The 17016-nt window shown below is 41.4% G+C and overlaps 1 protein-coding gene across 2 annotated transcripts in view; it reads right to left on the reverse strand.

Annotated features, from left to right (window-relative positions):
* NRG3 (neuregulin 3) overlaps window positions 1-17016 on the reverse strand; it is a 618135-nt gene that overhangs the window by 7625 nt on the left and 593494 nt on the right. For both annotated transcript variants that reach the window (XM_081913619.1, XM_081913618.1), the window contains one exon: window positions 9921-10048. In XM_081913619.1, coding sequence (XP_081769745.1) covers window positions 9921-10048 — 128 coding nt within the window. The remainder of the gene's footprint in view (window positions 1-9920; window positions 10049-17016) is intronic.

Below are 17016 nucleotides of genomic sequence, written 5' to 3' on the forward strand. Positions count from 1 at the left end.
TTTGGCAGGTCCCCATTATGCCAGACATTTGCTGCATACAGGAGTTGGGAAACGGGCTTTGCGTTGAAAACCCTTAAGGCTGCTGGAACATATTTGCCGCCCTTTGTGAAGAAGAATTTATGTATGGCTAGCTTTGTAATCTCCGCCTTTTGAAGGGAGGTTTGCCAATGGTGCTTCCAAGATCTTGTATGATGGAATGTGAGCCCTAGGTAACTGAAGTATTTTCAGTATGTTCGAGGTTATGGCCATCCAGCACCCATTTAGACTGGGAGAATCTTCTTTCGAAGACTAAGATTTTAGATTTTTCATAATTAATGGATAAACCATTTCCAGAACAGTAATCAGAAAATTTCCTCAACAGATAATTCAAGCCTGGCCTGGAACGCGAGATGATGGCTGCGTCATCAGCATACAACAACAAAGGGGTCCTTCTCATTCCTATTTTTCGAATGTGTCCATCTGGGTCCATTAAGTTCTCTTCTAGGTCATTTAGGAATAGCTTGTTACATCATACTACGAGATCTTGTTCTCCAAAGGGCTTAGGTATCATAACATCCTACAGAACCTGCGCCAAATATCTAAAGGATGTACTACTCCCTTCCCTTCGAAGAGCCTTTATGTTTGCAAGACTAAATGCTTTCCTCTCTGCAGTGACCAAAGGCAGATTCTCACACATTCCATTTCAAGCCCGTTTGTGTGTCTGCAATCAAGAAGTACCTGATTCAAAGGACCACATTCTCTTAGATTGCCCTTTACACAGCAGACCTCACCAACTGATGCTGAGCAAAATGTTGGACCTTCGACCCACAACTCCGAGAAGAAGCAAAATAAGGTTTCTCCTGGCAGATCGGGACAAAGATATTATTGCTTTAGTAGCTTCCTTTTTAGCCACAGTTTTACCCAAAAGGGTTCCCGGTGAACTATCCTTTCGGAAAATAGACAGGGCATTGCAGAATATCCAAATGCACATGGCCATAGTGGGACCTTATAACCCTTGACAGCTTCACCCTTGTCTTTTTAATTATTCCAGTTACTTGAAACATGCCAATAAAGGTATTTGTTTGAAGCCCAGATCAAAAGGACATGTCTGCCATGTGACAAGTGGGAAGAACAATTATGAATCCATGTGTTTTGGATCAGGACACCACTGATGCTCCAGAAATGGGTGAGAAAACAAGGCCAACTTCCTGTCACCACATTCTGTCCACATACTAATTCTATACTAGTTAGGGCTTTCAGGGTCAAGTGAGGTCCTCTTAAGGAGGAAACATATCACTGTCCTTCAAGGTAGAGGGTACTACCCCCAGTTAAACTATGAAGCATTCATCACTCCATGGATTTGGTCAACATCTACTTTCCGCTGCCTTCTTCATTTGTGAGAACCAAACAATTTACCAAGACTGTTGACAACCTAGGTTGTCATCAGTTAGATGCTCAAAGTATTGGTTCAATGTGGACACCATGTCTAGATGGAGAAACTGGTTAAAAAACAAAGCCATGCTCACATTTTCCTCCCATTGCACATGCTTGTCTCCCCGTGGAGGCAAACATGTTTATGAAGCACAAAACACACACCACTGCGTTTACAACAACTCCAAGAACAAACACTTCTTTCCCCGTATGTTACTAAACAAAGCTGATTATCCATCGCATTATGGACAAGCACTTTCAGAAGCAGATTTTGTTTCCTCCAGCCTGGAGAGCTTCAACAGGAGGGAACACTATTTAGGCAATCAGAATGTGAGATAGAAATCAAAAGGTAATTTATTGCGTGTAACATCTGTCTGAAAACGTGAGGCGGGGGCTTGTGCAAGATCTGTGCACCTGCAGATGCTGCAACATACTTAACTAGGATGCTTCGCAAGAAGCAGAAGTCTTAATCTGGCTGGGAAGATCCCTAGGAAGGCATTAGAACTGTCAGCATCTAGCTTCTGTTGGCAGGTAAGCCGATTACAGCTGTGCAAAACAGAATCACAACCAATGCAATGGATCCCAGGGTGCTTTTCATGGGGAAGACAGAGACCTATGCTGAAGCGCTTTTATCTCTGGGAGAGAGGCAAGCAAATGCTTTGCCACCTCTTCTTTGCCACAGTTTCCAAGAAAAAGAAAAGAGGGAGAATAAAGCACACATTATGTGCTTCCGCTAGGACCAGTTCATATGCCCACATCTTATTTGCTCCGTCTTTGCACTTGCATGGGACATTGAGCAAAAGCTCACAAGCTGTGATGCATTTGGAGTTCTGAATCTGTTACATATCTATATTCTCAACAGAAGAATATTTACTTTGTACTAGAGGGGAAAGGGAATAAATGTTAAGATGCATTCAAAGTTTCTGAATGTGAAGGTTTCCAATTCCTAGGTTCAATATTAGGTTTTACCATGGAATTAAAAATTAGGCTTTGGGGAATATTGATCATTTTGATAGGAATAAAATATGAAATAACATCAACGGTCAAATACCATTACCATTTAAATACAACAGCATACTTTAAAAATGCAGTCAAATGCAAAATAAATATTATATTGCATGTAAATAATAAGTAAAGAATATTATTGTAGGTCAGCTATCAAATATGCTAATGTGCTCATCACATGCCAACTATTACACGGTGCAAAATACCAGCTCTCAAATATGGACATCAACTATAGGGTGTATAGGTATAAAATGCTTGGTGAATATTTAACAAATCTTTGATTAATCAGGAGGACATGAAAATTTGCAGAGGAGAATTTCTGGAAACAAATTAATTACAGACGGAACAAGGGATCTCAAGAAGTCAAAGAGCCTTCCTAGTAGAAACATAACTGTAAAGAATGGACAGTTGAGCCCCACAGACAGCGGTAAAACTTAAGAACGCCAACCTCTGTGGTTGCAGACACAATCCAAAGGAAAATTATGCTGATGGTTTATATTTTTAGGGTGTCCATCAACCAATTCCTCTTGGTAGTTAACTTGCCAGATTTAACTGCTCTTTTCCCCACTGTGAAATCAATACATGAGGAGACCTCTCATATACTACTTTTAACTTCCAGATACTGTACAGATCATGGCATATATAGCACAAATTGCTGCATAGGCCCAACTTTCAGCTCATTCGGTTCATTTTTGCTTTTCCCAACTCCCTGTACATTATCAACGATCATATTCAGTTGCATCAAGATTCCTTTTCGTAAGGTGTTTTGCCACATGTACATCAATGAAACACTGCACAAGAAGAATCCTGATCATACGTACTTCTAATACAGAAGTAAATCGGGGGGTAAATTAGAGCACAGATTCTAGTGGATTCTACTTCCGGGTTGGCGCCATCGCCGAATGGCGGACTCCCTCCGAGCTCCGGAGGGAGCCTGCTCGGCAGGGGCTGGGTCCTACCGCACCGGCGATGCGGGGACCCTTAAAAACCACGGCCACGGAGGCCGTGGACATGGAGACTCGGCTGGCACCGCTAGCCCCTCCCGACTCGTGAAGGAGCCTTTTTAAAGGCTACGGATCGGGTGCCGGGGAGAAGCGTGGTGCTTTGAGTCCACCGCTATCCCTGCCGAGCGAAGCCGCATGCCATCCGGCGGAGAGCGCTGACTTCTTCCATTGAGAATTCGGACTTTCAATAATAACCCGTGAGTAATTTGGAAACCGGGTTTAAAAGGAGAAAAAAATTTTTTTTTTTGGATTTGATACGAGCGGGGGGGGGATCTAAAAAGGAAGTCAGTCCCCCTCCCTATTGTAAATTTTTCAAAACAAGGACTGGGAGACCAAGGTCCAAAAAGAATTGTATTGCTGACAAAAATTAAGAATTCCACGATGGGAAATCATAAGAATTGTGCTGGAGGAAGAATTGAGGGAGAAGGAAATGTAAACCCCCCCCCCCCCCGGGAACCGGGGTGATTGAGGAAAGAGTATTGAGGAGAGAGCCTGGCGAAAAGCGAAGGAGATTTTTGACAGCTGTCAAAGTAACTGTCAAAGTTGGAAATTCAAAGAGGACTTTATTATGAGGACCTTGCTGGTTAATTTTGTTATAATTTGTTACAATTCGTTAAAGATTGGATACAAAATGGCGAAAATATGGACAACAATCGGACTTTTGGACTAGAGAAAACAAAGTTACAACAATCCCCCTAGAGGAGTTTCGGGACACTACAAAGAAGGTCGTAAGTGGAAAAATACCATTGGAATTTTACAGGACTGGTTATCGTCTGGGAAAACTGCAAAACGGAAACAATATTGTGTCTACAGGATGTTTAACTAAAGGAGACAATAGAATTTTCTATTGAAGAAAGAAAGGGACTGAACGCAAGTTTTTGTTCCTGAATAACAATAATCCTGCAGACTTATTAAATTTCTGAACTAGAACGTTTTAGCAGCGGAACAAGAGGAAACTGGACTACAATTTGGAAAGAACAATGGGGGGAGTTTTATTAAAGATTCGAAGTTTAATGGTTTAAAAATAATTTTAAAAAATAATTATAAATTTGTATTCAGGTTATGTATGGTGTAAAAATAATTATAAAAAGGGAAAGCCAGCAAGGAGATGGGGGGGAAAAAAATAAAAAAAAATGTGATTTATGGACTTTAAGAATTCCAGGCAGACAACATGGATTGGTGGTCAGGGGGAAATTAGACCGGGGACAGGGGGGGGGGGAACTAGAATCCAAAGGCTTGTTAACTATTTTTTGAATTGGTTTTCTTTCATCTATTATATTTCTTATTTCTTATTTCGTATATTTCTATTGTGTGGGGTGTCTTTATCATTAAAAAAAAAAAGGGGAAATTGTGGAATGGAAAGGCGGTGGGTCCTAGGGAGAGAATTTTTGTTTTTTATTAAGGGTATTGATGAGGATTGTATAAATTTAAATTTAAATTTGAAGAATGGTATATAACAAATTAAGTTTTAATTAAAATCGAGAGCTTGTGGAACCAATAATATGATAGGGGAATACGGTAGGGGTGGGGGAAGGAGGGAGCCCTGGAAAGCGGACGTTTGAAAATAAGGCCTTGAATGTATCCTAATCTTTTCTTTCTGTATTCTTGAAAACTTTAATAAATATTATTTTTTTAAAAAAAGATTCTAGTGGATTCTTGTAAATTCTAGTACCAGAATTTACACAACATATAGACCTACAATATAGGCCTTCTGGGACATTTTCAGCTGCACAGAGATAAAGTGTCCTCAAATTGGAGCCACTTGACATCTATAGTTTTCTTTCTGTATACAAAAATTGACAGTTTTTTTTTGGAGGGGGGTTGTAGTTTTAAAAGGTTCATAAGAAAACTCCCTGAATTTTATATTCGGTGCTTTTTGTTGTTTTTTCCAACCTTTTCCCCTATAACAACAACAAAAACCCTGAAAAATTAATCCAGGGATACAGATTTAAGAGTTCCAGCAGTTTTATTTTTGAAAACCAAGAAAAGTCTGAGACAAAAAAGAAGTCCAATAAATCTATTGATTAATGCCACTGGGGTGTTTTGCTTTTGGTTTGTCCTAGCCAATGTTAATGTATTGGGGTTTTAAAAGGGGGGGGGACCAGACACCAATTGTGTGACTTTTTGGGGGAATCAGACTTCTGATATGGCACCCATAGCTGTTTGGGACATTTTACGATCCCAGGATACATTTAAATTTAGCCCTGGGTAGAAAAATCCACACCCCCCCAAAAAAACCCCCCATTTGTGTAACATTTTTCAGGAGTCTAAGTTAGTGATTCACACTAATATCGTGTTTTTGCAGTGTTCTGCCAATGTACATGCACATGTTGGTACTGTGGGCTAGGTTGCAAAAGAATAGGAGGAACTGAAAACTGTGACAAGCTGCACATGCTCCAGGGAAAAAAATTGTTCCAGACATTCTTCCAGTGATGCTAAAATCCAGGACTAGCAAAGCAGAGCCAAACCCACTGAACAAGAAATGAGCAGAACTTGGAAATGTATTTCTCCCTGGAACATGGGCTGAGAATTCCAATGAGAGTTCGGATTCACATTTAAGCTTCAATTTTGGCTTTAAAGCAAGATTAATAGGTATATGGGAAATGTGGATGCGAGAGAAACAAGCAAATCTATCTATTTATCTAATAATCTTAGGTGGCATTTTGCAGGGCAAATCCATGTTTATGGGTCTGCAAATCCAACTTACTGCACTTGTGCTTGTACTTTGAGACAAGGTAGAAAAAGAGAAAGGAAACAGATGTGCCCATTTCAACACTTAAGCACAATTTGTGCTATAATGTGACCAGTTTGTGCAACATTTTGGGGTGGGGTGGGGAACCAAGTACTCGACCAACGCAGAGAATGCTCAGAAAAGCAAAGATATCTGAGATGTTTGGTATTTATTCAAGCGGAAAAGGCAGTGGAAATTAAGGGACTTATTTTGCACCTCCCTAATTGAAATAAACGAGACTCAACTGTTTAACTATGTGATTAAATCCCACTGATTTTAATGGGACTTGAATGTGTCAAACATCCTCTCTATTAAGCTTCACTGGGTGCTATCCGGAGGAAGCTAAGCTTTCTTAATACTCACTGGAAAGAATAGGATTGAATGCATGTGGCGAAATGCTTAAGTTCAATTGATTTCAAGAGTTCCTGGTAGGTTCACCACAATGCTTCTTAAGAACCAGTGGGAAAAGAAGAAAATAAAGAAATCATAGCAGAAGAAATTAAGCCACAACACTGGAATCGAGAATTTATACCTCAGTACTAACAATATTTATGTCAGAGTAAGTCCACAATTGTTTCAAGTATGTGAAAAGCCTGCAGCCATGCACTCTTATGTTTTTAAGTTTAAGCTCCTGTTTGGATTGCTTTTCAGAATTTGCTGGCATGGGGTGTCCGGCATCTTTTCCAGAGAATCTGTGAACATGGATATGAGTCAGGATACACTAGACTACTCCAGCAATTTTCAGCTAAGATGAATTTCGAAGGTGTATACAGAAGTTCTTGAATGGACAAAACATCAGTGGAATTTTAAAGGAGGAGAGGGATGGATATGTCTAGTGAAACTGTGCACGGAAACTCTACAGTTGTGAGACCCAAGCCTTGGGGAATGTCTCACAAATTCAAGGAGTAAATATAATTGGTTGGATCCAAGCATAGTTATGCTTAGAGAGAACCAATGACATCAATGGGATGACCATGTTAATGTTCAAATGAAGTCAATGGGTCTTGTATAGATCTCACCCAATATGACTTGTGGTTAGACTCTTCTGTTTGAATAGCTCTAAATGATGTTTTAAGTGTGCACCTAAATATGTCACTTGTGAATGTGGTAAATGTATGTATCTCACATGTACATTCACCTGAAAACCAAAATTGGCTGGGGCTTCCAGCAGCGCACATGCTAGATGGCAAGTGTAGATTTGTTACTCTGTAATTTGCAAAATGGCTCTACTTCTGCTGGGAGCCTGAAACATTTATAAATCTTGTTGTAAGTTAGCTTTAGTGATAATTGATATTCTTCATAATTTCCCAATTGACTTTTCCTGCAGGTCAATGACCTTTCACAGAAAAGAAGTTCCCTTCTCATGCCTTAAGGAATATCATGCCTTCCATGATAAACACCGTCAAATCTTATTGAAATTCTTTAACCTTCCCTCAAAACTCAAATTGACATTTTGCTTGAGCGGGACTTTGAATTTGCCCTGAATTTTGCTTTAGGTAGAATCAATTTGGAGGTGACTTTTACACAGGCACCGGCATTTTCTAGACTGATCTAAAAAAAAAAATTGCACGAGCAAGAGTTTATCATCATGTATTTACTGTTATCATGCTATATCTGTCTGCTGAGAAAAATCAAGTGAAAAACCCCAGATGACTAATCTGTCTCTTGTACAGTATTTGTAGCATAAAATAACTTATAAAGCAATTGCACAATGCATACAATCAATGCTAGGCTTATAAATCACTGACATTTAGAAGTCTATTGCCTGTTCTAAAAAACAATGGTCTGGTGTATTAAATAGTAAATTATAAAATGACTAAAGCAATCACCTATAAATCAAATCAGGCCCATGAATCTGCAAAGGCACATATTTAAAACACCAATACTTGCAAAAAGGACTTTCATTACTGCATCCTTTTTATAAATAAAATAATTATTTGTATATAAATATGATCATTATCATATTTGTAGTTAAATATGATAATGGTCATATTTATATAAATAGGATTATTTTATTTATAAAAAGGATGCAGTAAGTCCTGTTTTAAATAGTTTCAATACATTTAATAGTATTTTAAAGAATCATCAGATTGCCTTGTGCTTACCCTGAAAATGCATTGTGGATTTTGGATATTAAAATTGAATGCTGAGTTCTCCAACAACTACAGTGACAAGTGTGGAGGAGGATCCACTCCTTGGTCCATTCTGTGTGGTTTCACAAGCACTAGGGCCAGTCTCTCCTCCCCTGATGAGATACCTCTGCCTACAGACTCCGATAGCTGATCCACAGACTGCTTGCAGGACCCAAAGGGCTCTGCAAAACTAGAAACTCCATCACACTGAAAGAGCCAAAGGCTGCGAGAGTAGGCACTGGTTCTTTAACTGACTAAAAGGCAACACCCGGGATGGGACTGCAGACAATGGTTATCTTACTCTGCTCTAAAATTCAGGCCATGGATACAGGACTTTGCTGACACAGTGGGATGTTTGACCTCATGTACAGGAGCACTATGGGACATGAGCAGCGCTGTGGTCTAGACCACTGAGCCTTGGGCTTGCCGATCAAAAGGTCGGCAGTTTGAATTGTCGCAACAGGGTGAGCTCCCGTTGCTTGGTCCCAGCTCCTGCCAACCTAGCAGTTTGAAAGCACCCCCAAAAGTTCAAGTAGATAAATAGGTACCACTCTGGTGGGAAGGTAAACAGCATTTCCGTGTGCTGCTCTGGTTTCACCAGAAGCGGCTTAGTCAGGCTGGCCACATGACCCGGAAAAACTGTCTGCGGACAAACGCCAGCTCCCTTAACCTGTAAAGAGAGATGAGCGCCGCCACCCCAGAGTCGTTCGTGACTGGACTTAACTGTCAGGGGTCCCTTTACCTTTACCTTTACTGGAGCACTATCCATGGTTCTGAATTCCAACTTTGTTGACTTTTGTATTGCCCTGCCAGAGAGAATCTGGATTTTCTGACCTTCCCTTGTTTGGGCTAGCACACCTCTCCTGTGGTTGGGTGCATCAAGTGTTGTCTCTAGAATTATAGCAGCAGTGAGGAACCTCTGATACTCAGATCTAATGAGGTGTGCCAAGTCTTTCAGTTTGGCCTGCGAAGCCAATTGGGAAACAATGCTCACCTGTCAATCACTTGACAACATATCAGATAGAATCATTTATTATCTCTGTTCTAAGGACTACAGAGAGATCCTTCCAGCAACCCCCTAGCCCAGAATTGGAGTGAAGAAAACTGGAATTGTCAATGGGGGGGGACACATCTAGTTGGCCACTGTGAGAAAAGGATGCAAGACTAGGTGGGTGATTGTTCGCTCTTAGGTGAATATATAAAGCAGCCATTTTTCATATTGAGTTCTATTTGTTTGGGGGGTGGGCACTGAGAAAATCTGGTCGTTGGCATCACTGTCTGCCTACAAGAAGATAAGTCATTAACTGAAATGAGGCAGCAGAGTGGGGAAAATCTTCTATTCTGATGGTTTCTCAGAATACAATTGCCTCCTTCACTGGTCTGTGACTACAGCTTTGATGGCATCCTTAATACTTCCTCTAGGCCTTTTAGAAAAAAGAGAGAGAAGAATGTGGAACACGGAGAGCAGAAGTAATGGCTGTTTTACATCTGCAGTGGAAGAAATGTTGGACATCTGCTTAATGAACAGATCAAGGTTCCTTCCATGCCATACACTCTTAAATGTCCCCCTAGTCACTGTGCATGACTGTACTGCATATGTATCACAAAACAAATGTCAATTAAGAGTCGCTTCCTTACCTGTGTGGCTTCATAGCCTGGCTACCTCTGTCAGGAGACAAGGCTTCCGGAAAGGACTGAGTTCCTGAAAAGCTAGATTCCATCATTTTTTCCATCACTGGCTCTGGATGTCTGTTTGCCTTTGAATACTGTAGCAAAGAAAATGAGGGGCAGGAAGAGAGATTAACGGTGCATTAATAGCCATGTATATGACTCCGTATATGTAAGTACCGTGAGATAATGTCTGCTCATGGAACAAAAGAAGGAGGTGCCAGATTTTGATCTTAAAAACACTGTACACTTCCCAGATCCAAGGAGCGGGCTTAGATTGTGCCACGGGATAAGACCTGGTGGATCAGGTGAGCATATTCTGCTACTACACACAAAAGCTATCTGCTATTTGCAGGGAATTACAGGTGGGAGAGCAGTGCTGTGCTTCGGGTTCTGCTTGTGAGCGTCCTACAGACATCAGGTTGGCCACTGTGTGAACCTGAGCTTGGAAAGTTCATTTGGAAGCTAGTTCCAGTTCCAGCTCCTCCCCTCCAAAAAGGATTTAGTTCAGTTCCCATCAATTCACAGTTCATCCTCCTGGTCCTTCAGAATTTTACAAGCTGTTCTGCTAAAGTATACTTAAGAAGACTCAGAAAGTCTCAAAAGGCCCCCCCCCCATATAATGAGAACCATTGTGGTATTTATTTCTCCCCGAACACTTGTGATATTTATACTTGAGCAGCAGCAGCACTTTTCAGAGAGGTACATAAATGGTAAATGCACAGAGTTAAGTACGATCAAACCCACAGACAAAGACTATTTGCAACAGATATATTTTATTTAATCTCTAGGTTTCTTGCAAGACCATCAAATGCATACATAATATGCATTACAGGGAGGCTTACTAATACTATGCCACAGTGCAAATGAGCCACCACTCTGGCCTTAAGGGGTTGGAGTTTGCAGTCACTTTGTCACACACACACACACACACACACACACACACACACACACACACACAAAGCTATTTACACCACTGTCACAAACATGGTTCCCACCCCCCAATAATCTTGGGAAAGAACAATGGTAGGAATTGTACTCCATACCCTTAATAAACTACGTTTCCCAAGATGCTTCATTCTGTTAAAGAACTTATCATTATTTATTATTATGACAATCAAGAAAAAATAAAGATAAAATTAACCAAATGCAATGCTGCTAAGGGAAGTTGCACAGCAATGTAAGACTGATAAACCAAAGCAAAATCAGTTCCTTAACAATCAGAACATCTCAAAGCTGTACTCAATCTTTGAGAGCAACTTTGAGACAATATCAGGATCCAGTTTGCCACAGAAACACTTTGCATTTGTCCTGGTTCTTTTGACTTTGATAAATGTGTCAACTTAGACATTAAATCAAATTCTCAAATTGCACCTGTCCATTCATTAATACTAGCTATTATTGGCATACTTGCTATAGCATCCATATAAGGAAATAGTTCTTGGTGTTCTTTCCTCATTGACTCAGCAGCATAATTTAATAATAATAGCAGAGGATCATACGGGATTTCATAACCTATTTTTTTTATATTAAATCTGCAATCTTTTCCTAATATTCCTTTACCCCATTGCATTTCTGCCATATGTGATATAGTCTCCTGTTTCTTTCCGACAAGTCTTTGGGCAATTCTCATTTCCTTTACTTATGATTTTAGGAGTTACATACCAACTTAGCATTATTTTAGAATAGTTTCCTCTCATATGCATGTGTATGGAGAACATGTTTTGCCTTAGTCCAAAATGTACCCCAAGTCTCCATTTCCAACATCTTGTGCCCACAATCATTTGCGAGGAGGTGGCAGGAAATCTGCTCCACTTCACGTGGACCACATGGCCACCCACTCCCCTCTGGGGGCGGGGGACGAAGTTCCATGTCACCCGGAGGTTCCTAGCCACTTCATCGTCCAGCCAGCCAATCTGCTGTCTGGGGAGGCATGGCCAGGACCCATTTAAACTGAGGCAATCGTCACAACTTTGTAATGTTTGGCGGTTAGGCATTGGTTGATCTCATGATGGGGGGAGGGAGGTGTGGCCCTCACCTGCCCCTCCAAGCTTAAGGGTATTCCGTTAAAGGAATGCAGGGGTGTGGATCTTGTCTGAAGCCCGGGGCAGGGCTAGAGCCATGCCACGACCCTGTCGGGAACCCTGGGGGAGCTCAAGTTGGTTTGTATCAACGGGGTTCCCCCTACCGGTGGTTGATCCTTACCGGACTCCCTGCATGATGGGCAGGAATCAGATATCGTCGGGTCAGTCCAATGCCTAAGCCAATACCACTCACATTCTGTAACCACTAAAGTTGTGGTCTAAATTTGTCCACCAACATTTAACCCAATATCTGTGTCCTCGTCACTTATTTATCAATGAGGGGGTGGTTTCGGGGTCTCAACACGCAATCACTTTATCCCAACATCTAGGTTTTCCGAATGATCCAAGTTATGTTCTGCTGAGGCTCCTTTCCACAAGGATCTTACCACAATATATCCACAAAATATCACTATGTCAAGTCACATAACTGCACAATGGGAACTTTTCCCCAAGCCACACCCACCTGCCACACCTCTGACATCATATGTGAGGGACAGTTAGAGATGGAAGCCTTCAAAGATGCTCCCAATTGTGTATAGGCAACGGAGCCTTCCTTTCCCCACTGATCAGCTGACTGGCAGTGAGAGCAACCCTGCTGGGATTGGCTGCCCTGTGGTTGTGCAGCTAATCCATAGAGGAAGCAGATTCGGAGTCATAGGCCATCAACTGAAAGTCAGTGCTTCTCGACTCCATTGCTGTGGAGCGCTTACTGGTGTGTCCTACATCTCTCCTCCCTTGCCATCTGCCCTGAATTGCATTGCAGTGAGAAAGCCACTCCCGACATAAGGAGGGGGGTTGCGGGCTCACGCCCCATCTACATCCTCGCGGGGCTGGCTGCAGCCCCGCAGGACTTGGGGAATCCCGGGATTCATTAGTATTCATAATTCACTGCGCCAGCCAATCGGCTGGTAGCAGGGGCGGGCTTAGTAGGGGGCATTTAAGGTCGGGGCAGCCCGTGCTCGCCCCTTTCTTTTCTTTCAGCAGCTGCTGTCATAAGGACATTGCTATTGGAACAAACATAATTTGCAGAGGTGGCGGCTTGCGGAAGTTTGGGAACGGAGGACAAATTTGTGGGAAAATAAGATGAAACCCCATAGGTAGGATGTGGAGCCTTGCAGAATCTGAAGGTCAACAGCAGAGCTCCAGCAGAGCTTGGTGGGTCAGGTGTGGTTGTGTGGAAAAGCTGATTTGAGGATTAATGAGGTTCAGCACGTGTTCAATATAGCACAGTTTCTGCATAGCAAGGACTGCATTTTTGAGAAGCTGTGTAATTATTTAACTGGGAAATTATATTGGAGGAATTTGGAGGCAGGGTAAAATTAAAATAGAGTTATACTGATGCATTGTCAGAATATATACACATATTATTTGTATGCACACTGTTGTTTGCCAGAGTTTGCCATAGAATATATATACTTTATTGTTTGCAAAAGTTTCAGCTCCTGGTTCTAATCAGCATTATGACAGCTAATTATTTTATGAGGAAAATATTAATGCTTTATTTAAACTGAGACAGAGAAACATTTTCAGTTCTGGAGACATTTGCATAGCTATTGACGAAAAAGAAAACCGCTTGTCTCAAAAATGCAAATTTTGCATTCTGAATCCTCCCCTTTGTATATCAGTAGATTATTTTGACAGATGGGCGGGGCCCCATCCACCGGCCAATCACTTGACATTGCCATGACATCAACTGAGCATATTTCCCCCCTTTATAGTGTGGCAGACTGTACTACAAAAAGCAACTCCAAGCCAAGTGAGGCATGAAGCTACACAGCCTTCTCTCTTCAGCAATTGGTTGCTCTACCAGGAACAATGTCCATGCTATCTGGGACCTATAGGAGTTGGAATCCGGATGTTGCTGGATTCTGACTCCCATAGGCCCCAGATAGCATGGACAGTGTTCAGGGATGTTGAGAGCTGAAGTCCAATACAGGCTTCCCACCCCTCTTTTAATGAACTGCTCAGGACTTAATAGCTTGAAGGGATCTGGAAGAGGGAGCAGGCTTTGGCCTGTTGGTCACACTAGTCAGTGGAGAATCGGGACCCTGGCAGAATCTCTGCAGCCTCTTTCTGAGAGTGCATAGACTATGGAAAGCAAAGAGTGGGACAATTAAAGCTAGAATGATGTAAGCTAAGACAGGATTGTCAAATAAGGTGAGTTGTGCAGGACACCCTATTTACCTGTTTCTCTCCTTGCAAGTCAGATGGGTTGGTGAGATATTTAGCAGATCTTTAGTCAAGTATTCTGAAAATCAATGAATATCACTAAATAACGTTGCGGCCCTCAGCTCAGTCCATCTAATCTGTTTTGTCACTTGATGCCCAGGCACAGGGCAAATAATAATAATAATTTTATTATTTATATCCCGCCCATCGGGCTGGGTTTCTCCAGCCACTCTGGGCAGCTTACAGCACATAAAAAATTATAAAACATTAGACATTTAAATTTTTCCTGATACAAGGTTGCCTTCAGATGTCTTCTAAAAGTTTATTTCCTTGACATCTGATGGGAGGAGGTTTTACAGGGCCGGTGCCACTACCGAGAAGGCCCTCTGCAATAATAATGATTTTATGATTCATAAAACCGTTAGTTCCAAGACTTCTCATGGATAAAAATCAACTGCCTAAAATAAATTTGAGATATGGCATTTTAAACCATTTTAAGTAACTGAGATGCAATGGGTTGTCTTTCAAATAAACAGAAGTCTAAACACGTAAAGGTCTATCATTATGCTATTCAGTGTGAATTAAAATTCTGCAGTGCTGAAGGCTTCTCAGAAAACAAAAGCTGGATTTATTAAAAGAGGGTGGAGGAGGTGGGGTACAAGGTAACCATGAAATACAGAGGTAGCAGCGAGGAAAAGGAAAACATTTCACACTTTCAATAGAACTTTTCAAAACTGAACCTGCACCCTGCACACAAACACTGGGAGGAATGTAGATTAATACTTTATTAATTGTTTTTAAAATAACTCCCCCCCCCCAAAAAAAGTGCCCAAGTCTGTTAGATTTTTAAACAACCAAGACCTAAAAAAACACAAAAAACCCATAGCATAAACTACCATGTATACTGACACAATAGGTTCACAACACCTGGCTCCAATCTAGCACCATGCACAGTACCGGATTTACATAAAAGCTAAACAAGTTTAGGGCCCCACTCTCTTGGGCCCTCCCAAAAAATATACTTCTTCTTAATTGTATTTCACTATTAATATACTACTTCTTAATTGTTTTTCAGTTCAACAATTACTTTGATAAAATACATATTTTGTTATGTGCAAATGGCTTTAAATACCTATTAGTTCCATAAATTACCATATAGCATATATTAAACACAAAAATCAGCAGCAATTTGTTGTTGACAAAGGACAGTTGGACATATAAAGGGCCCCATTACCTTCAGTAGCTTAGGGCCTCATCAAATCTAAATCCGGTCCTGACCATGTGGCTGGGACAACCAGACCTGCCCGCAGAATCCTTCATCTAGTATATTTATTTATATTTATTTATTACGGCTGTAGGCCCATACAGGTAAAAACAACTCATAAGTAACAGCTTGTGCACGTGGGAAAAAACAGCCGCTAAAATACCACTTCATCTAGTATATATTTTAAAAGGTGGCTTGTCTGTATGTCCACTTGTCTGTGGCTGCCTCTCAACATACTGTCAGCACACTCGGCATGACGGTTCCTGAGGTGGGGGTGGTGGTCATCATCAACGTTGGGCCACAGGCCACCATTTTCAGTCCAGATGGCATACCCAAATGTGACTTGGGCACAACTTTACCCCCCCCCAAGGTCTGAGGGACAGTGGACCAGCCCCCTGCTGAAAATGTTTAACCAATTTACCACCCGTCTGAGCCTTGTGCAATAGGGGCCAAGCCCCTTCTAGCCAGATTTCACTGGTGCGGGAGTGTTGCTGAAGAAGCCTTGCATAAAGTTGTTACTTTGAGGAGCAAATTCAAGAAAAGGTTCCACTTTCTTGCTCCTCGTTCCTCATCTGTGCTTATTTTCAATTTCCTTTCATGTTTAAAGGTCCATGTTCAGAGCTGGAATCTGTGCATGATTTCACTTTTGGTCAGAATTGCCGAGTGCACTTTGAAAATGCTTTTGCTCCACATGGCAAGCAACCCAATACCCTGTCCAAGTGCCACGGATTTGCTCTGGCTACTAGATCAGCTTGGCATTTTGGTACAGTAAAAGGCTTAATTGTGCTATTATTGTGAAAGTGCTTATTGTCTCCTGGCTGATTATATTTGTGCTTGTTGTTAGAGCAATTACTGAAAAGCACTTTTGAGGCATGTAGTTAAATAAATTAATGAATAATGATAGCATTTAAAAATAAGCTTTTGTGCAAATTTTCCAATTATTCACAGTTTCATGGAGAAAATCAACTGTCAAATGCAATTACCTAGCCACTCACTAGCAATTTTCCACTCTTACCTCCCAAGGCTGGCTGTCCTAAAGAAATCAATGGAGACAGCATGGTTCAAACACAGAGGAGACTGGCCTCACAGCCAATTTCAACCCCTCACACTGTCATGGAATCAGCAGAGTGATCTTGGTTGGTCCTGTTTCCTAGTTTGTTTAAGAGAGGATTGCTGCCTTCATCTGCGAAACACTTTGATAGCTGGTGGAGGAAAGGCACTAATAGAAATGGTAGGGAATGGTGACGTTTAGAATAGGAAGTGAACCACAGTTCAGCAACAAATCATGTGCTTTGCCTGCATAAAGTTCCAGGTTCAATCTCTAGCAGACTTCCAATTAAAAGGCTGCATATAGCACAGTTGGAAAATGCTCCTTCCTGGATGGCAAAACTGCCACCAGTTACAGTAGGTGATGGTGGCCATTGTTTCAGACAATGATATGAAACACAGATGGGTGTTCCCCAGTATAACTTTGCTGGAAGTGAAAAACTCTCCTCTAATGTTCTTATGTCTCTCAAAAGTGACAAATCCCCATAGCCACTAATCCCGC

This window comes from Podarcis melisellensis, assembly GCF_964234715.1.
Source record: "Podarcis melisellensis genome assembly, chromosome: 5".
NCBI lineage: Eukaryota > Metazoa > Chordata > Lepidosauria > Squamata > Lacertidae > Podarcis > Podarcis melisellensis.